Raw genomic sequence first — 22,281 nt, 5'->3', positions numbered from 1 at the left:
CGTGCAAACTCCACACAGTTAGTCGCCTGAGGCGGGAATTGAACCCGGGTCTCTGGCGCTGTGAGGCAGCAGTGCTAACCACTGTGCCACTGTGCCGCCCATAACCTCTGCAACAATGTTATTCATCAACCCTTTACTTGATCTTTTTTTTTTAAATTACCTTAACTCTACTCTACATGGTATGTAAACTTGTCTTGGATAGCAACAAATCTGAAATTCTAAAGCAGCTTAACTGGCATTACATGAATGGTAATTTAATTTTAAATGTTTTTAAACTACTACCATTGGTAATTCTGAACTTTCTCATAAAGTTGCACAATATTTATCAAATGTCAAACACAAGCTCATTATAGATTATGGGCTATTTCTGATGGGATTAATTGAGTGTCTGATACAGTTACATACAGTTAGTTTAATTTTAATATGTCTACTAACTAATCTGATACATTTGACCTCTGAGGGAGTGTTGCACTATTGGAAGTTCCATCTGTTTTTTCCATCTTTAGTGTAAAAGATACCATGTCAAGAAAAGCAATGGAGATTTCTCAGTCTCCTGGCCAATATTTATCCTTCAACTAATACCACCAGAAAAATTAGTCATCTGTCTTTATTGCAGTTTATGAGACCTTGTGGTAGACACAACTGCTCTCATGTTTACTTGCATAACGATGATAAAATTTCAACAGTAATTCATTAGCTGTGAAATGCTGTAGGTAGGACGGCTTGAAGGTGTAAATTGTGCTCTGCAGTCCTTACTTACTTGCTTGTATATCTTGACAGGTGTCTTGTGAAATGGAGGGCTAATTGATACTTGATTTTGGCTGGGATGCTATCGACGGAAGTTTTGGAAGGCAGTGGGGCTACTAGGGATTAGTCAACCAGTCAATCGAAAAGACTATGCATGTATGTAACATTTCCCCTGTGTGTACACTTACTCAGTTTGAATCAGGGACAGATTTCACCCACATTGATTAGGTTTTAGGGCTTCCTAAGAATTTCTTTCTAAGGTGAAGTTATTATTGTTTATCCTAGCAGACCTTTCCATAGCCATCTCCTTACCGAAATCTGTCTATCTTTTCAACTGTCAGTGGCATATGCTTTCAATGAGAACCAAAATAATATTGCCATCTCATCACAAATGATCATTTTAGTGTGTAATCCCCAAAAGTGTTGTTCGTTTATGTTATATGTAAACACTGCAGACTAGGAAACTCATGTGTTTTGGATTACTGTTATTTTAATCTTTGATTTCAGTTTTTAGTGGTCTTTGAATAACCTGTTACAATTTCATTACTGACCTTCTGTGATAACTGCTTCAACAGTTTCCTAATGTTTGTGTAAGTGCCTTTGCATTTAGAAATTATTGGGGGGTTTTTTAGCCAGGTTCAGTAGAGTTAAATACAGTTGATTTAGTCTTGTGAGAAATACCTGGTGGACTTGTGCATAATCTTAATTTATCTAATTTTTTTCAACGAACAATACATTTCGGGGTTTTGTTCATCAAAAGGATGATTTCGAAGGGACTGAAGAGTGTTGGAAAAAACTTCTATTGAACTACAGTGCAACATATGACTTAACCTGATAAAGCTAAGTTACAAAAAGCCTGACAGATTTGGTGAAAAATCTAGAAACTTCATTCATAATTATTAACTGTATTGAGCAGACTAGGGAAAAACGGGTATCTTTTGCAGAATGCTGATTCACTGTTTAATAAACTGACCATATTCTGTCCCAATCTGTACCACTTCACTTGGTTTCCTCATCCATATCTGTTCTTGAATTTGACTGGCAAGCTCTCTGAGCTCAGAAAAGCTGCTGTTGAAGTTTTCTTGGTTCTTTTAGTGATTTACTCTGAGTGGGTTCAGGTTGCACTGTTGCAACGATGATAAATGTACATAAATCTCCTATAAATGACTTGCAGAGACCCTGTTGCTATTTGTGTCAGTTTAATAACTAATGGTTCTGATTTTTTCAGTAATAATAATGGTGATACTATCCGTGCTTGCTATTCTTAAAGAGCAAGAAGCAGTTTACAGCAATTGCGTATATACAAATGCAGAAACAGACTCTGTCCAAGCTGCACTATCGCTCCAAAAGCTGCATTTTTTTTTAAACTTCCATCTCCCTCTTCTTGCTGTCTTCTCTTATCTGCTTTTTTTTCTTTCACTTCATTTTCTGTATGTGATTCACCATTCTAACATACACTTTCTAGTTTTAGCTCGGATGCTGGAATTGTATCAAAAGACAGTGTGTTTCATTACTGAGCAGGACCCAAGCCTATATGAACTGCCATCAAGATCCTGGGTAGCACATTACCAGCAGCAAGCAGCTCTGGTTGTAGCGTCATAGAGATGTACAGCATGGAAACAGACCCTTCGGTCCAACTCATCCATGCCGACCAGATATCCTAACCTAATCTAGTCCTATTTGCCAGTGTGTGGCCCATATCCCTCCAAACTCTTCCTATTCATATACCCATCCAAATGCCTTTTAAATGTTGCAGTTGTACTAGCCTCCACTACTTCCTTTGGCAGTTCATTCTATACATGTACCACTCTCTGCGTGAAAAAGTTGCCCCTTAGGTCTCTTTTATATCTTTCCCTTCTCACCATAAACCTATGCCCTCTAGTTCTGGACTCACCCACCCCAGGGAAGTGACTTTGTCCATTTATCCTATCCATGCCCCTCTTGATTTTATAAACGTCTACAAGATCACCTTATAGTCAAGGAGAAATAAAGCAAAAGCAAATTGCTGGAGAAACTAATTGGCAGCTTCTGTGAAGAGAAAACAGTCAATATATCCTGTCCAGTAACCTTTCTTCTGGATGGTCATGGAGAAACATAGTTCTTTGCTCAGTAGAGAGCGTTGCACCAAATTAATGTCAATTATCTGCAGATTCTAGTCTCCATAATCTCCAAATATTGAAAAGTAAAAGCAATAGTACAGTGCAAAATCTTGCAGATGCTGAGCATAAGGAGTGTAATTTAAGACCTGTGACAGCCAATCCATGCACAGTAAACTGTCTCAAACAGTTTATTTATAGGCAAAAGTGAGGACTGCAAATGCTGGAGATCAGAGTCAAGATTAGAGGGGTGCTGAAAAAGCACAGCAGGTCAGGCAGCATCCGAGGAGCAGGAAAATCAACTTTTTGTGCAAAAGCCCTTCATTAGTAGTTTATTTATGACAAGGCATGTTGTTTTTGTGGTTTTGATACCAAAAGTAATCCTGCCTGTACCCCTTCAAAATAATGTTGTGGTCCTCTTTCATCTTAGATAACACATGGAGCATGTAACATTTGATGGATCAGATCTCCAGAGTGTCAGATTCCCTGTGCACTGTATTAATGTATATGGCTAGATTTTGTGCTCCATTCCTGGACAGGACTTGTTCTCACAGCCCTGTGGCTCAGAAATGTGTGCACCAAATAAACCACAGGTGGCACTGAGAAAATCTGTTGTCAGGTGTTTGATCATGAGTGACTAGCAATTCTTATTTACCACCAACTGTAAAATCTAGATCAATTTTCACTTTTCCCACTTCGCAGACAACCTTATGAGGAATATTTTAATCTTGATTAAAAATAAATCATTCTTTTCAAGGGGCAAAAGTTTATTGCACATGGATATCAAAGCTTTCAAAATATTTGCTGTCTGAAGTTAGAGAGCTTTTATGATATATTCATGAAAGATTCTTGGTAAATGCTATGGTGTTAGTTGTAAGTTAACTTTGGTTGTTGACATGAAAGATGGCCTTGTTATGTATCATGTGAACCTCATTTTGTTTGAAAATTAGTTTAAAAGAACTGAATATGGGAAACTTTATTTCATAGTTTAGAAAAACTTCAATTAATGTAAGTTTGTTCTGAGATAAAGAGATTATTCATTTTACTTTAGCCTGAACTAACCAACATGAGAGAGCTCATTTCATGTCCACAACTTGGGCTGATTTGTAATGCACATTGTTGTCAACAGCTTGAGTTCAATTCCTGCAGCTGATGAGGTTACTATGGAGGACTCTCCTTCTCAACCTCTCCCCTTGCCAGATAACTTTACCTTTTAAATCAGAAGCTTGATTTGAAAAAGCAACTCTTAACAGGCTTGAGTATCATAGTTTGTTCGCATTTTGTCCAAAGCATTTCCCAAAAGAAATCTTGTGTGATCTATTTGACACTATCTGTCAATCTTTGTTTCATAGTTGCTTAATGTTAGACTTTGTCAAACTGATCTGTTTCATTCAAAGAAAGCAAATGATCACTTTGTCATTGTAGCAATGTCGCTTTGACCTGACTAAATAGTCAAAACTAAAGCTGCCAACAATATTTAAGTCATAAATTTTTGTAAACATTATAACGTGGAAGATTTAATTTCAGTTAAAAACCTGTTTGATTGTTTATCAGAAATAAGCTTGTCTTTAAATATGGTATTTGTGCAAGGATGAAAGGGAGGTGCATTTGATAGTTGCAATTGTTGCTGTTTCTGCTTGGCCTGCAAGAGAAAATTGATGTTCTCTTAGATGTTGAGCTAATACCCAATTTTTCTACTTGTTCTGCAAGAACTTTTCTGCTGAAAGGTTATAAAGGTTTTGCTAAATGCTCTCTTTTTTTAAATCACACACTGGTTTTAAGTTAGATTACAGAAGAAGTTTTTCTTTCCTGCAGTGTAAGTTGAGATGACTGGAGCAAAAGGATGTGTCTGAGCTAAGAAGCAATGCTTAGCACAAGTGAGGCTTATGTCAGCAGTCCAGTTCTTGCAAACCATAACGTAAGAGCCCTTAAATAGATGCCATCATCAGCTCTGGCTTCCAACATGTGGTTCATTACAACATGTGACAAAAAATGGCGGAGGAATTGAAGTAGCTATTCATGTGGTAGGAGTGGTCACTGTATTAGGTTTTAGTTTTTGTTGACAAGGCAGTGTGTTCCTACTTAGTTCATTGCAGCTGTTTCTTCTCTCTCTCTCTCTCTCTCTCTCTCTCTCTCTCTCTTTTTCTTTCTCTCTCTCCCCTGTATGTAGAGATTCTAGGCTCCACCTGCAACAGTTATACTTGTGTTATTTTGCTGTTGGTTACATATTGCCTTTTTTCATTTGACAGGCAGTGAACAGCAAAGGCGCAGGTCTATTCAGGACTTAACAATTGTTGGATCAGAGTCTAATCAGGTAAGACCTTTTCATTTAAAGAAAATTAGTCTGACAGCATCTATAGGTGACCTGCTTGGTGTTGAAACTTGACAATCAAAATATTAGAATATTGGATATTTGATCAAAAACAAAACATGTTTTGTACCATGGAGGGCACAGTATGAAAACTTTGACTTGGTACCATTGGCATTTTTCTCTCATGTTAGATTGACAGCAAATAAATTATGGATTTCAGCACAACTACAAATTTCCTGTTTTCATTTCACAAAGAGACCATTGCATCCTTGAAGGAAATATTGGATAATATTTTCAGCAGAGGCTGCACAAACCAGTTGAAGTTAACTCCTTCAGTTTCCAAAGTCTTCCATTGTCCCACCTACCATCTTCTTAGCATTTTCTGAGAGAAAATTGTTTCCAAAAACAGTTTTAACATTTTCACTTTAATTCTCAAACTTACCTTGTAATAATTTCTTATCTGTTTTAAAACTTATGCTTCTTGTACTACTTGTGACTTTGCTTTTTATACAATAGTAATGATTTTAGTTTTACAGAACTATGCAAAGAAATTCACCTGGCATTGACAGGTATTAATTGAATCATATGACCTTACAATTCCAGGATGTTGTTGAACTTAAAGTAATTCCTCTATCTATTTATTACAATGTATAATTTGGATGTTCGTCAATGAGTCTTAGAGATGTACAGCATGAAGACTCGTCAAACTCGTCCATGCCGACCAGATATCCTAAATTAATCTAGTACCATTTGCCAAATTTCCATTCTTTTCAAGAGTATTTATTATTGATATCTGGCATCTATTTTATTGTGATTTTTGAAGGCAGTACAATCCCAGGGGAGTTCAGGATCTGGGGCAAATCACAGTGTTAGAATTTCCTGCCCTGGCACAAATAGCACTGCATGCCCCTCCCCTGCTCTTGTTGCATCTATTCAAAGTCAACCCAGTACTAACTTGTGATTTCACCAAGGTGCATTTGGTTGTCGCCTGGGCCCCAGGACAGTTGAACCCCCCCCGGCCAATTCACATTACCCTTCGAACATTATACTTGATGGTTTGTGATGGTCAATCATCCGAATCTCAAGTAGGACATGCATTGTTAAGTAATAGCTTGGGGTGATTTGGTTATAGATGTGCTGATTCTGTAATACTACTGCAGTCTTTCTGACTAACAGTAAGGCTTTTTGAAGGACTAAATCGTAATGATATAACTACAGATTGAGTTCAAAGAAATCATGACATATGTCTTATTTCTGTTCCTATTTCCTTTAAAATTTTAATTTCACAGGTCTATAACTATCAATACCTTACCAAAATGCCACAGATTTATTGTGGCTGATAGGATCCAAATTTATAATTGAGTTTCCAAGTCTTCAGCCCATGTTTTAAGAATCATATTCTATGTTTTGGTATATTTTCCAATGAAAACAGCAGAACCACTTTTGATGATTATTCTTAGTGTTTGGACTGATATGTAACTTTGGTGGTATTATAACCAGGTCCAAACTTGACCTCACCTGATGCCCACGCTTTTACCAGTATTTAAGGGTATCAGTAGGAATCTCACTTTCCATTTGGAAACTGATGAAGGTGATGATTCTTCAGAGAAGTGCAGCCAGAGACAACAAATGGCACCAAGGGCTGTATTGTGGGGGGAATAAAGAAGAATGGAAAGGCAGTAATGACAAATGATGCCATAGACAGGGAATCTGACGGGTTTCTTCAGTATTAAATTTACTCCAGGATCGTGTGTCGCTTCCCTCGTGCCGGTGTCAAGGATGGCACAGAGTGGCTGCAGTTTCACTTTTATAGCATAGTGGGATCAGCCAGAAGATATGGTCTCCTTTGGTATCTACAACATAGTTAAAAAGAGAGGTGAGATCCTGAAAGCAGATTTCTGGGAGTTAGGAAGGAAGTTTATAAAGCAAGCCCTCAAGCAGTATTCTCAGGAACAATCCCAGTGTCATGTGTTAGTCAGCTTGAGAACAGAGGTCTAGATTAGAGTGAGTCCTGATGAAGGGCTTTTGCCCGAAACGTCGATTTTCCTGCTCCTCGGATGCTGCCTGACCTGCTGTGCTTTTCCAGCACCACGCTAATCTAGTAAATGGTTATGATACAATTGCCATTACAGAAACATGACTGCATGGTAACCAGGCTGGAAATCGAATATACGAGGATATTCTATGGTTAGGAAGGACAAGAAGGAAGGTAGAGTTGTACTAATAATACGATGGGATCAGTATAGTAGCAAGCGAGGCTCTCAGTTCAGAAGAATAATGTGTGAAATCTATTTGAATGAACTTCCAAAACAGCAAGGGGCAGCAGGCATTTGTCAGTTGTTTAATGTCAACTAAACAGTAGTTATTGTGTAAGGTCTGATATAAATCAAGAGATGAGAAAAACATTTAGCACAGGTAACATCTTTGGCTTCAGTCTGTTTAAAAACTGGATAAACCATGGGGGATAGTTTTCTGGAGAGTCTTATGGAGAATTTTTGAGAACAGTATGTTGAGCCAACTGTGGGATACTTTTGATGTAGTATCGTGTAATGAAAAATGGCTAATTAATAATCTTGTAAAAGAATCTTTAGGGATTAGTGATCAAAATATGATAGAATTTTATGTTTTGTTTGAAAGTTGTATAAGGGAAATTATGAAGGCATGAGGCACAAGGTTGCCTGAACTGCATTGAGAAAAGACATTAAAAGGCAGGATTGTACAAAGGCAAAGGGTAATTTTTAAAGAATTGTTACATGACTTACAGCAACTATAATTTTCTTCGTGCAAAAATTCAAAAAACGTTAGTAACCATAACTGATAGAGGAATTTGAGGACTCTATGCGATTTATTTTATTGAAAGGCTTATAACATGGCCGGAATATTAATAAGTCTGAAGATTGGGATGTTTTTAAGCATACAACAAAGGAGAACCAAGAAACTGATGAGTAAAGGAAGAATAGACAATGAATGAAATCTAGCAAAAATACATAATAATGGATTGTAAAAGCTTCTACATGTATGTAGAAAGAAAACATTTGGATTACAATCTAGTGGTTTCATTACAGAGGGAAATGGCAGACATGCTAACTACTGTGTGTCTGTTTTCACAGAGGAAAATGAAAGAAAATGTTTCAAATTATAGATCCAAATGATTAGGGAAAATGAGGAGTTGAAGGAAATTAGTATTACCAAGATGTTCAAAAGATTTCAATGAGGCAGTTTAAAAGTGATTATGAACTTAGCATGATGCTTAATGCATCATAGTATAATTTACAGGTGTTAGCGGTGAAACTAAGAATGTGAAAAGACTCACTTGTCAGTTTTTTGATTTTTAATTGATTGATTGCAATGTCAGGGAATCTTAACAGCACACCCTCTGGAGAGGTATTAAATAATTGAAAAGTTCTGGATTTCCACCTTTTGCTCAACATGTACAAGCAACAAGTCATGAGCACTTTGAATTTAATTTTTAAAACTGTGTTTATTACATGTGATCTCACCAACAGGGGCAGCATTTGTTGCCCATCCCATAATGCCCTTGAACTGAGTGACCTGCTAAGCCATTTCAAGGAGCAGCACATTGCTATGAGTCTAGACCCACATGAAAGCCAGGCCAGTTAAGAATGGCATATTTCCCTCCCTAAAGGACATTAATGACTCAGGTGAATTTATGTGATAATGATGGTTTCATTATTGTTTTTGATTCCAGAATATTAATTGAATTAAAATTCCACCAACTGCCATGGTGGGATTTGATCTCACGTTCCTCTGAGCGTTAACTCTGGATTACTAGCCCAGTGACATTATCATAACCCTATCATTTTCTGTGAATAATAAAAAATGTGGAGTAATAACTAGTTCAGGGCACTTCACAGGAGCATTACAAACCAAATGAGACATCATGTTCTAAAGAGCTATTAGAACACATTAGATCCAAAGCAAAGAAATAAGTTTATTTTTGTGGAATGCCTTTAAGGATGACGTCAAGGTAGAACGAGAGGGAACAGTATAGAGAGGATATTCTGAAGCTTAGGATCCTGGTAACTGAAAGAACTCTGGAAGTTGTCTTCACTTTCAGAGACCTACTCCTGGCCAGTGCAGGCAATTTTGCTGTCACTGCTATCTCAAAATCTGGGCTGTTATCTTTTTCAGTTCTATTACAATCTAAATATTTGTCCTACCTAGAATTGATCACTTCGCTCTTAAACCAGCATACCATCCTGCTATGCAACTCCGATGCACCCTTTCTTTGTTTTGTCATTTTCAGTACTATGCACTGGACACATTATTCACAGTACAATCATGACATCAAGCCATGGTGAAGTACCCAGAAAAAGATGGGATCACTCAAATGTGAAAACAACATATATCTACTCTTCTTGTATTCCAGTTTTTTTTTATTGTGGTCTAAGAGATGTTCCTTGTGGATTATATTCAGGTGGCAGAGGAATATTGTGAATATTGAACACAATGCTGACATTTTTTAATACATTAGAAACAGTTCAGAATGCATTTTATTCTTTACATCTTTCAAAACTGTTTGGATGTTAATAAACTAAAGTCCAATCTGTTTGAAAAATATAATGAAAAGTTATTGTATATTGAATGAAAGTAGTAATTTGATCATCTGGAGCTAATGATAAACCATTATAGGTAATGGAAAAATTCAAACAGTTTTATCATCTAAGACATTTTCTTATGACTTGTGGTGTTCTTCACACATGCAGGGCAGCAGAAATAGTAGCCGGTCATCTAGTCCAAGCGTAAGAATGATCACCGCTGCAGGCACGCCTTCTGAGAAAGCTACTCGCAACTATGCATGGACACCAGATGAATCAACAGGTTTGCTTTGGCCTTTTGCTTTAACAGTGAAGTTCATAAAATGACAGAAATAACAGGAGAAGAATAAGTTTAGTTTCAATCTTGTGAATGCAGATTATGTAGAGAAATGTGGAGTATAAGGAAAGTGTGGTGACTACGTTTATCGTAAATGTATCCAAAATCTTTCATACGCTTTCTGTCTAATTTATTTAATACTTTTTTTGTTACATTTTCTGTAATTTTTAAATACCAGAAGTGTCTCAGTCAGCTCATTTACTTCTCACCAACTGCTGGAGATACAGAGCTATGTTTGGTGTTTCCTTGATTCTCAATTCAACTCACTCAGTTTTTCTCTTCATTTCTTTCTTTCTTCTCTCCCTTTCCTATTGTTTCACCATCCTTTCTCTCCCTAATTTAATATACCCTAATACTCTTGACTAGTTTTTATGCAACCCTGTTTTCCTAGCCTGGTTCCTCAATATAAAGTTAGCTGGAAGCCTGCACATAAAAACATTAATGTCACATTGGCACGTTATGCTAACATAGCATGAAGTGGCTCAGGATGAGATTTCTGCCTATCTTCTCCCTCGCCCATCTATAAAGGAAATCCCTCCAAAGGAACCTAACAGTTCTTGAAGTCCCATCAGTGCCAGGCGTGAGCAGAATGCACTGCTAGAACTCAATCCTACAACCAGAAGGATAGAAGCCAGATTGAAGGCAGGTTCTGTGGATTACACCCAGGACTTAGTGAGGACTTATGGGAAGCTTATTTTGAGAGAATAATGGGAGGGGTGTTAAAGATAGGTTGTGATCTTAGTGGGTTGCAATGCTTCCAATATGGGCAGGGGAGACCGTAAAGGATATTCCCCCTCCTGGACCATAAGAGATAGAAGCAGAATTAGGCCATCTGGCCCTTTTGAGTGTACTGTACTATCAATCATGGTTTAGGTGTTTTTCAAACCTCCTGCCTTCTTACTGTAGCCCTTGATCCTAGTACTAATCAAGAGTTATCTACTCAATGACTTGGCCTTCACAACATTCTACAGTAATACGTCCACAGATTCACCACCCTCTGGCTGAGGAAATTCCTCCTCATCTTTTTTCTAAAAGGTGGTCGTCCCTTTATTCGTCCTTAGGTCAAAGTCTCTCCAACAAGTGAAGACATCTTCTCCACATCCACTCTGTCCAGCCCTTCTGTATTCTCTAAGTTTCAATAAGAACCCTCCTCATCCTTCTAAACTCCATCGAATATAAACCCAGAATCCTCAACTGCACTTCACATAACATACTGTTCATCCCTGTTCTCCCTGAAATGCCATCTCACCCTTCCTTAGATATGGGGCCTGAAACTGCTCTCAATATTCCAAATGCAGTCTGGACCAGAGCCTTATACAGCCTCAGCAGTACATCTCTGCTATTGTATTCTAGCGGTCTTGAACTGAATGTTAACATTACATTTACCACCTTAACTACCAATTGAATCTGCATGTTAACCTTAAGAGAATCCTGAACTAGGGGTCCTAATTCCCTTTTGTGCTTCAGATTTCTGAAGCTTTTCCCCGTTTGTAAAATAATCTATGCCTTTACTCTTGCTACCAAAGTGCATAACCTCATACTTTCCCACATTGCATTTCACCTCCCACTTCTTTTCTCACTATCCTGGCCTGTCCAAGTCCTTCTGCAGCCTCCCCATTTCCTCAACATTGCCTATCCCTCCACCTATCTTTGTGTCATCTGCAAACATAGCAACAATGCCCTCAGGTCTTTTATCCAGACTGTTAATGTATAATGTGAATAATACCAATAATCCCAACATTGACCCCTGCAGAACTCCTCTAGTCACCTGGCTGCCATCCTGAAAAAGATCCCTTTATCCCTACTGTCTGCCTTTTGCCAATCAGGCAATCCTGTATCTATTGCCAGTATCTTGCCCCTAACACCATCAGCAGTTATCTTATTTCACAAACTCCTTTGTGTTATCTTATCAAAGGCCTTCTGGAAATCCAAATAGATTTCACCCATTGGATCTCCTTTATCTAACTTGCTCATTATCGTCTCAAAGAAATCTGACAGATTTGTTCCTTTGATGAAGCCATGCTGACTCAGCTCCATGTTACCATGGGCTCCCAAGAACTTTGCAGTCTTATCATAATAATGGACTTGTAAAATCTTATCTACTAACAACGTCAGGCTAACGGGCCTATAATTTCCTGTCTTCTGCCTGCCTCCCTTCTTAAACAGAAATGCTACATTAGCCATTTTCTTAATCTCTGGAACCCTGTCTGACTTGTGAAAGATCACCACGAATGCTTCTACAATCTCCTCAGCTATGTCCTTCAGAACTGTGGGGTGTAGTCCATTTAATCCTGGTGGTCTATCCAACTTCAGACCATTCAGCTTCTCTAGCACCTTCTCCTTAGTGATGGCCATTACACTTGCCTCTGCTCCTGACTCTGAGTTGAAGTTCTGATATGTTACTGGTGTCTTCCATCATGAAGACAGATGCAAAGTACCTATTCACTTCTTCCACCTTTTCGTTATTCCCCATTGCTGCTACTCCAGCCTCAATCCAAAATCCTTTTTATGTGTCCAAAAAAGCTTGTGCAATTTTTTTTGTATTACTCACTAGCTCAGCCTGATATTTAATTTTTTCCCCTCTTATTGATGTTTTACTTATCCTCTGTTAGTTTTTTAAGGCTTCCCAATCCTCTGGCTTCCCACTAATGTTTGCCACATTGTATGCTTTCTGTTTCTAGCTATTATGCTGTCCCGGACTTCACTTGTCAGCCATGCTTGCCTTGTTATCCCCCTTAATGTTTTTTTTTCTTCCTTTCGAATGAATTTCTGCTGTGCCTGCTGAATTAACCCAAAAACTCCTGCATTGACTTCCTTGCTGGGCTTTCCTGGCAATTAACTTTAGTTAGCTCCTCCCTCATGTCTTTGTAGTCACCTTTATCAACTGTAATACCATTACATTTGATTCCAGCTTCTCCCTCTCAAACTGCAGAATGAATTCTCTCATTATTACAGTCACTACCCCGTCAGGGACCCTTCACCCTCAGCTTCTTAATCTAGTCTACCTCATTTCACGTCACCAAATCTAGAATTAGAACATAGAACTTTACAGCGCAGTACAGGTCCTTCGGCCCTCAATGTTGCACCGACCTATGAAATTAATCTGATGCCCATCCAACCTACACCTTTCCATTTTTATCCATATGTATGTCCAATGCCCATTTAAATGCCCTTAATGTTGCTGAGTCTACTACTGTTGCAGGCAGGCCATTCCACACCCCTACTACTCCCTGAGTAAAGAAACTGCCCCTGATATCTGTCATAAATCTATCACCCCTCAATTTAAAGCTGTGTCCCCTCATGTTAGTTTTCACCATCCGAGTAAAAGGGCTCTCACTGTCCACTCTATCTAACCCCCGATTATCTTATACGTCTCAATTAAGTCACCTCTCAACCTTCTTCTCTCCAGCGAAAACAACCTCAGTTCCCTTTGTGTTTCCTCGTAAAACCTTCCTTCCATATCAGAGAACATCCTAGTAAATCTCCTCAACCCTTTCCAGAGCTTCCAGATCCTTCCTATAATGCGGTGACCAGAGCTGTATGCAATACTCCAGGCGTGGCCTTACCGTGTCCTGCATAGCTGAAGCATGACCTTGTTGTTCCAAAAGTCAATCCCTCTACCAATAAATGCCAACACACACATGCCTTCTTAACAACCCTATCAACCTGGGTGGCAGCTTTCAGGAATTTATGCACCTGGTCACAGAGATCTCTCTGTTCATCTATGCTGCCAAGAATTTTACCATTAGCCCAGTACTCTGCATTCCTGTTACTTCCAAAGTGAACTATTTCACACTTTTCCGCATTAAACTCGATTTACCACTTCTGAGTCCAGCTCTGCATCTTATTCACAACTATTGGCACTATTCACAACTCTGCTTACCTTAGTGTCATCTGCAAATTTACTAACCCATCCTTCTACACCCACCTCCGGATCATTTATAAAAATGACAAACAGTAGTGGCCCCAAAACAGATCCATGCAGCACACTACTGGTAACTGAGCTCCAGGATGAACATTTCCTATCAACCACCACCCTCTATCGTATTTCAGCTAGCCAATTTCTGAACCAAACCGCTAAATCACCTTCAATCTTGAAACTCCATATTTTATGCAATAGCCTACCGTGTGGAACCTTATCAAACACCTTACTGAAGTCCATATACATCACGTCAGCCACTTTACCTTCATCCACCTGTTTTGTCACCTTCTCAAAGGACTCAATAAGGTTAGTGAGGCATGACCTACCCTTCACAAAACCATATTGACTATCCTCCATCAAATTATTCCTTTCCAGATGATTATAAATCCTATTTCTTATAACCTTTTCCAATATCCTACCCACAACCGGGCCTATAATTACCAGAGTTGGCCCGACTCCCCTTCTTAAACAAGGGAACAACATTTGTTATCCTCAAGTCTTCTGGCACAACTCCAGTCGACGATGATGACATAAAGATCGAAGCCAAAGATTCTGCAGTCTCCTCCCTGACTTCCCAGAGAATCCAAGGATAAATCCCATCCAGCCCAGGAGTCTTATCTATTTTCAAATCTTCCAAAATTGCTAAAACTACCTCTTTGTCAACCACAATCCCATCTAATCTAGTAGTCTGTATCTCGGTGTTCTCACTAACATTGCCCTTCTCCAATGTAAAGACTGACGAAAAATATTCTTTAAGCACTTCCCCTATGTCCTCAGATTCCACACACAACTTCCCACTATCATCTTTGATTGGCCTTGGTCTTACTCTAGTCATTCTTTTATTCCTGATATTCCTGTAGAAGGCCTTAGGATTTTTCTTGATCCTATCCGCCAATAACTTCTCATGTTCCCTCCTGGCTCCTCTTCACCCTCTCTTTAGATCTTTTCTGGCTAACTTATAACTCTCAATTGCCTGTTCACTACAAGGCTCTGCCACAAGCTGCTCCAAAAAATCATCTTTAGATATTGTACAAATTCCTTCCCTTGGGATCCACTACCAACCTGTTTGTTTATCCCCAACCCACCTTCATATTGACCTCGACATGATTATTGTAATGGCTGCTTTCTGAAATGCCTTTTCTATCTGCTGATTTATTTTTCTGGCCCACATCCCGACTACTGCTAGGAGACCTGTAAAGAACTCCGATCGTAGTCTTTTTTTTGTCCCTTTGCAATTCCTCACTCGTACCCTCCCAGGTTTTACACCTTCTGATTCTATATCACTTCGAGCTATTGATTTAATTTCAGTTCTTACTAACTAGGCAATACCGCCCGTTTGCTCATCTGCCTGTCCTTTCAATAGGACACATATCCTTGGATATTTAGTCCTCAGCCCTGATCCCCTTTGAGCCACGTCTCTGTGATATCCACAATATTGTATCTTCCAATTTTAATCTGTGCTACAAGCTCATTTACCTTGTTTTGTATACTGCGTGCATTGAAGTATAACATCCTCAGTCCTGCACTGACTGTCCCCCTTCTCTCTGTTGCCCTGTTAGCTACTTGGCGGCACGGTGGCACAGTGGTTAGCACTGCTGCCTCACAGCGCCAGAGACCCGGGTTCAATTCCCACCTCAGGCGACTGACTGTGTGGAGTTTGCACGTTCTCCCCGTGTCTGCGTGGGTTTCCTCCGGGTGCTCCGGTTTCCTCCCACCATCCAAAGATGTGCAGGGTCAGGTGAATTGGCCGTGCTAAATTGCCCGTAGTGTTAGGTAAGGTGTAAATGTAGGGGTATGGGTGGGTTGCGCTTCGGCAGGTCGGTGTGGACTTGTTGGGCCGAAGGGCCTGTTTCCACACTGTAATCTAATCTAATCTAATCTAATCTAATCTAATCTACTTGTGCTGGAACTTTAACTTCTGTCTCTTCTCTCCCCCCGTCCCCCCCCAGCCCCCCAAGTTTTCTATTATTTTCTATGCAACTGAACCAATCTAAGCTACCTGCACTTAGGGGCAGTACTACTGTATCATAAGAGGCTGTCACAAGAAGATATAGGCTTAGACTGGAAGGACCTGTGGCTGATTGGAATTCAAAGGAAGGTAGAGAATCACAACTCAAATGATTAGATAAGAGGGAGAGGGTACGCAGGAGCAATCAATGTCTCTAAACCCACTATCCATTGAGGGACTGTGTTGTGAAAAGGAGAGTCAGTGAGGTCAATAAACATTTCAGAAATTCCATGGTGAAAAGAGAAGCAGAGTTGGTGGGAAGCTGAGGGAATTGTGGACTAGGTCAATCCAAAATTGTATCCTGGCTGAAAGATTTGTAGTGGGATGATGTGGTTGATCAAGAGAATGGAGTGGTGTAGCATGTGAGAGAAGCTGACAAAGGCCTGTGGTTTTCAAGGAAGATCCATTGTCTGCACTTAATGTGGTGGCATATTTCCTAGATTGCTCCTTACTCTATATTGGATGTTGTGCTATTTTAAATAATATACTGTAAAATCTTATTGAATTTGAGTAACAGTGAAAGGCAAAACTGTATTTTAACTTTGTAGACCTGAGTGGTTGCTATAAATCAGTGACCTTGATTATGTTTTGATATTATTTTAAATTATATAGATCATTGTATCTCCAGTTTTTTTTTTAAATCCAGAATTTTGAGGAAGGTAATAGGAAATATATGTAAATTGTGGATAATAAAAGCTGTGGTAATAATGGGGCTATCATGATAGTTCCTTGTTCACCAAGTAATTGCAGGGTTTATACACAGACAAGTTTTGCTGTTTTAATTAAACTTAAATATTGTACTTGGATGTGGTTGAATTTAGGTTAAACAAATATAATTTTAATGGAAGCTTCGGCAAGTAGGTGGTTGTAGAGTTTCTCCTATCAATCGAGTAGTATGAGCCCAATCCTGACAGAATTGACCAAATCAGTACAGAAAAGCAAGGAATGTTAAGAGAAAATTTCATACAAAATCACATGCGTTCATCTTTTGTGCTGGTCCAAGATTTAGTTCACTGAATCGAACTCAACCACAACACGCCTAAACCAAGAGTTGTCCAGTTCCACTGATTGTGTTGATTTGTGAAATATCTTTAAATTGCACTCATATTCTTAGGCTCATGGGAACCAGGAGCTATTTTAAGTTTTCTCCTATCAAGGTTATAGATGCATCCTGGAATAATTTTTACTGGAGGGTAGAAAAATGAATGTTCATATTCTGTGCTGCCAATTAAGTCGCATCACGGAAGGGGAGTTGATAGCTTAGTGGTATTAATGCTAAGCTATTAATCCAGAAATTCGGGTAATGCTCTGGGGACTCTGGTTCCAATCTGCCACATTAGATGGTGGAAATTGAATTCACTAAATATCTGGAATTAAGGATCAAAACAATCTGATGTAGTCACGCTCCCAGGTGCCATTATCACATCCCTGGATATTGCTTGCCCTTCTGACAGGACCACCCCAGCAGAGGTGGTAGAATGGAGGCATACGTGACAAAGAAACCATCTGCTTATTACCACATACAATCCTCCCTCAGCTGTTCAACAACACTTGGAGGAAGCACTAAGGGTGGCAAGGATGCAGAGTGTACTGGAGTTGGAGTTCAATGTTCACCATCAAGACTACTGATTGAGGTGGTCGAATCCCAAAGGATATTGCTGCTAGACTGGATCTGCAGCAGGTGATGAGGGAATCAACAGAGATTAAACATACATCACCTCACCCTCAACAACTTGCCTGCTGCAGATGCATCTGTCCATGACAGTATTGTTATGACCACTGGAGATGAATTATCAGATTGATAGCACCACACAGCGTGATGTAAGGAACTATCAATGTGATATACAGGACAAACTTCAGACATCTCTACCAACTCAAGACTGAGCATCCATGATGTGGGCCATCAACAGCAGGAGAATTGTAGGCCAACACAATCTACAACCTGGTATATCCCCTACTCAGTCTTTACAATCAAGCCAGACAATCAGCCTAGGTTCCATGAAGAGTGCAAGAGGGCATGCCCAGAGCAGCACCAGGCATATCTAAAAACAAAAGTATCAACCTTGTGATTTTACAAAACAGAACTACTTGACTGCCAAACAATAAACGACATGATCTCGCAACCAACAAATCAAATCTAAGATCACAATCCAGCCACACTCGGTTGCAAATGATAATGTTCGAGGAGAAAGTGAGGACTGCAGATGCTGGAGATCAGAGCTGAAAATGTGTTGCTGGAAAAGCGCAGCAGGTCAGGCAGCATCCAAGGAACAGGAGAATCGACGATTCGGGCATAAGAAGGGCTTATGCCCGAAACGTCGATTCTCCTGTTCCTTGGATGCTGCCTGACCTGCTGCGCTTTTCCAGCAACACATTTTCAGCTGCAAATGATGATGGACAATCAAACAACTCACTGGAGATGAAGACTCCACAAATATCCCTATCCTCAATAATGGGCGAGCACAACATATCAATGCAAATAATGAAGCTGAAACATTTGCAATTTCAGGCAGAAGTGCTAAGTGGATGATCTCTTCCTAAGGTCTGTTTCCGAGCTGTTTTGGGTCTGTTTCCGAGCTGTACTTCTCTTTGACTTTATGACTGTAAATAGTTGGACAGGCCAGGTATTGAAAAGACTATGGGCCATGATAACATTCCAACAATAGTACTGAAGACTTAAGCTCCAGAACTTGCACCACTCACCAATGCAGCTTCAACACTTGCATCTATCAGCAATGTGGAAAATTGCCTTGGTAAATCCTGTGTGCAAAATGCAGGAGAAATCCAACCCAACCAACTAACTCTTCACCAGTCTACTGTCAATCATTAGTAAAGTAATAGAAAGCGCCATCAACAGTGCAATCAAAAAGTGCTACTCAGCAATAATCTGTTCACTGACACCTAATTTTAGTTCTGCCAGAACTAGCTCAAAGGTAGAAGACAGAGGGTGGTGGTGATGGGTTGCTTCTCAGACTGGAGGCCTGTGACCAGTGGAGTGCTACAAGGATCGGTGCTGCCCTCTAATTTTTGTCATTTACATAAATGACTTGGATGCGAGCATAAGAGGTACAGTCAGTAAGTTTGCAGATGACACCAAAATTGAAGATGTAGTGGACAGCGAAGAGGGTTACCTCAGATTACAACAGGATTTGGACCAGATGGGCCAATGGGCTGAGAAGTGGCAAATGGAGTTTAATTCAGATAAATGCGAGGTGCTGCATTTTGGGAAAGCAAATCTTAGTAGGACTTTAATGGTAAGGTTCTAGGGAGTGTTGCTGAACAAAGAGACCTTGGAGTGCAGATCATTGAAAGTGGAGTCGCAGGTAGATAGGATAGTGAAGAAGGCTTTTGGTATGCTTTCCTTTATTGGTCAGTGTGTTGAGTACAGGAGTTGGGAGGTCATGTTGCGTCTGTACAGGACATTGGTTAGTTAGGCCACTGTTGGAATATTGCGTGCAATTCTGGTCTCCTTCCTATCGGAAAGATGTTGTGAAACTTGAAAGGGTTCAGAAAAGATTTACAAGGATGTTGCCAGGGTTGGACGATCTGACCTACAGGGAGAGGCTGAACAGGCTGGAGCTGTTTTTCCTGGAGTGTCGGAGGCTGAGGGATGATCTTATAGAGGTTTGCAAAATTATGAGGGGCATGGATAGGGTAAATAGGCAAAGTCTTTTCCCTGGGGTCGGGGAGTCCAGAACTAGTGGGCGTAGTTTAGGGTGAGAGGGGAAAGATATAAAAGAGACCTAAGGGGCAACTTTTTCCGCAGAGGGTGGTACGTGTATGGAATGAGCTGCCAGAGGATGTGGTGGAGGCTGGTGCAATTGCAACTTTAAGAGGCATTTGGATGGGTATATGAATAGGAAGGGTTTGGAGGGATATGGGCCGGGTGCTGGCAGGTGAGACTAGATTGGGTTGGGATATCTCTTCGTTATGGACAGGTTGGACCAAAGGGTCTGTTTCCATGCTGTACATCTCTATGACTCTATTTATCTTACATCTTGAGCCGTCCTTTTGCTGTTTTGTATATATTGTATTTCATATTTTTTTTATTGGGTACAAACGTGGCTTAACAGCAGGACACAGAGGATGATGGTCGAGGAATTTTTTCCATACCGGAGGCCCGTGACAATCGTGTTCCACCAGGATTGGTGCTGGATCCACTTTTGTCATTTTTATACATGATTTAGATAAGAACATAAAAGTCATTGTTAGTAACTTTGTGGATGACACCAAGATTAGTGGACAGTGAAGAAGGTTATCTAAAATTAAAAAGTGGTCTTGATCAATTGGGTCAATGGGATGGGCAAATGGTGTTTAGTTTGGATATATGCAAAGTATTGCATTTTGGTAAAACAAACAAGGGCAGGCCTTCTACAATTAAAAATAGGGCCTTGGATAGTGTTGTCGAGCAGAGGGACCTCGGGGTTCAGGTACACAATTCTTTGAAGTTTGCGTCACAGACAGACAGAATGGTAAAGACATCTAACATACTTGTCTTCATTGCTCAGATCTTTGCGTATAGGGGCTGGGGCTTCATGTTGAGGTTATAGAAGACATTGGTGGGGCCTCTTCTGAAGTACTGCGTCCATTTCTGGGTCACCCTATTATAGGAAGAATATTATTATGCTGGAGAAAGTTCAGAAGAGAATTACCAGGATGTCGCTGGGAATGGAGGGTTGAGTTATGAGGAGAGGCTGGACTTTTTCACTGGAATGTAGGAAATTGAGGAGTGTTCTTACAGAGGTTTATAAAATCATGAGGGGTACAGATAAGGTGAGTGGCAGGTGTCTCTTTTCTAGTGTGGAAGATTTAACGGTGAGAGGAGAAAGATTTTAAAAAGACATGAAGGGTAATATTATTTTACAGCGAGAGTGGTTCATGTGTGGAATGAACGTTCAGAGAAAATGGTGAATGTAGTTATAGTTACAATGTTTAAAGGATATTTGGATGAGTACATGAATAAGAAATATTTGGAGGGATATGGACCAAGCGTAGGCAGGTGGGACTAGTTTAGTTTGGGATTATGGTCAGCATGGACTGGTTGGACCAAAGAGTCTGTTTTTGTGCTGTATGACTCTACGACTCTACAAATTGACTTGCAGGGGGAGGTACACAATGATAAAAGCACATATTATAGTGAATATTGAAACACCATTTTGTATAATTTACAAACAACAATTTTTAGTCAGCTTTAAGGATTTTTTCTTAATCATCTGCGCTATCATGAACTGCTCCAAAAGGAGGTTGCTTTAAGGCCAGTTGCTAATATTTATATATAGTAATGGTTAATGTGTTTTCTTTAAAACAATTCTCCATACTCAGAGCTGGATTAGCTGCAGCTCATCATTGTCCAGTGGAGAAATGGTGACCAAGATCCATGTATGATCCATGGAAGAGTTTTGTGACTGCGCCATCACACTTTACAAGCAACATCTGTGCACCATCTCCTTGAGGGTTAAAAGTTGCCCCAAGCAGAACTGTGATAATGAGGAGAGAACATGATGAAAAATGTTGCCTTGGTTGGATAGTGTGCGTCGAGCTATAGATAGAAAAAATCCACTTGAACAAACAGCTGATCTTTTGAACTTACTTAATTTGTGATTATCCTTACCAGACTAAGCAAGCAGCTGCCTACTGCCAGCTGGACTTGACAAGATTCGAACTCAGTTCCCATAAATAAACCTGAGAAAATATACTATCACAGCATGTAATAATTTAAGTTAATGCTTTGCTATTTATTTCACAGATACAAATGGTTCTGATAACTCTATCCCAATGGCATATCTTACCCTAGATCACCAGTTGCAGGTAAGAACTTTGTAATTTTTGCCCAAAACAAATTTTGATCACATTAGGTACCGAAGTTCACTGCTTCAGTAAGTTTGTACTTGTTCTGTTGTTTTTCAGGGTTAATTTCTAATAATCCACACAGTGAAAAAACTGGGAGATAATGGTATGCCATGTATGTAGTTATGAATGTAACAATTACATTCCTGTTGTAGCTGTGCCCACTTTGAATTCTGTGCCAACTCCTTGAAGGAAAGAGTATTTCCCTTGGCATTTCATTGAGTCTTGATTGGCTATGCACTGAGATGCACACTACTCATGAAAGGTGCTATATAAATGCACATCTTTTTTAATAGCCATTCTCTTAGCAAAGTGATTGTATCAACCAGTTTCCAAGGCTGATGAGTATAGGTTTAGTTTTGTGAAAGGATTAAGTATGAACAAGATTCTGAAGTGCACAAAATGTTCCACACTCTGATTTATGTGATATGAGTCAGCTTATTTTCCCACACCC

At 39.7% G+C, this 22,281-nt stretch overlaps 1 protein-coding gene across 3 annotated transcripts in view; it reads left to right on the top strand.

Annotated features, from left to right (window-relative positions):
* The window catches only part of map3k7 (mitogen-activated protein kinase kinase kinase 7), a 135,349-nt gene that overhangs the window by 104,142 nt on the left and 8,926 nt on the right, over window positions 1-22,281 (top strand). For all 3 annotated transcript variants that reach the window (XM_043685197.2, XM_043685204.2, XM_043685217.2), the window contains 3 exons: window positions 5,093-5,157; window positions 9,882-9,996; window positions 21,727-21,788. In XM_043685197.2, coding sequence (XP_043541132.1) covers window positions 5,093-5,157; window positions 9,882-9,996; window positions 21,727-21,788 — 242 coding nt within the window. The remainder of the gene's footprint in view (window positions 1-5,092; window positions 5,158-9,881; window positions 9,997-21,726; window positions 21,789-22,281) is intronic.

The sequence above is a fragment of the Chiloscyllium plagiosum genome, unplaced genomic scaffold (assembly GCF_037043375.1).
Source record: "Chiloscyllium plagiosum isolate Xiang-an unplaced genomic scaffold, Cpla_swu_hap1 HiC_scaffold_3, whole genome shotgun sequence".
NCBI classification, from domain to species: domain Eukaryota; kingdom Metazoa; phylum Chordata; class Chondrichthyes; order Orectolobiformes; family Hemiscylliidae; genus Chiloscyllium; species Chiloscyllium plagiosum.
The sequence above is the reverse complement of the archived record's forward strand: the minus strand, read 5'-3'. Positions and strand labels throughout refer to the sequence as shown.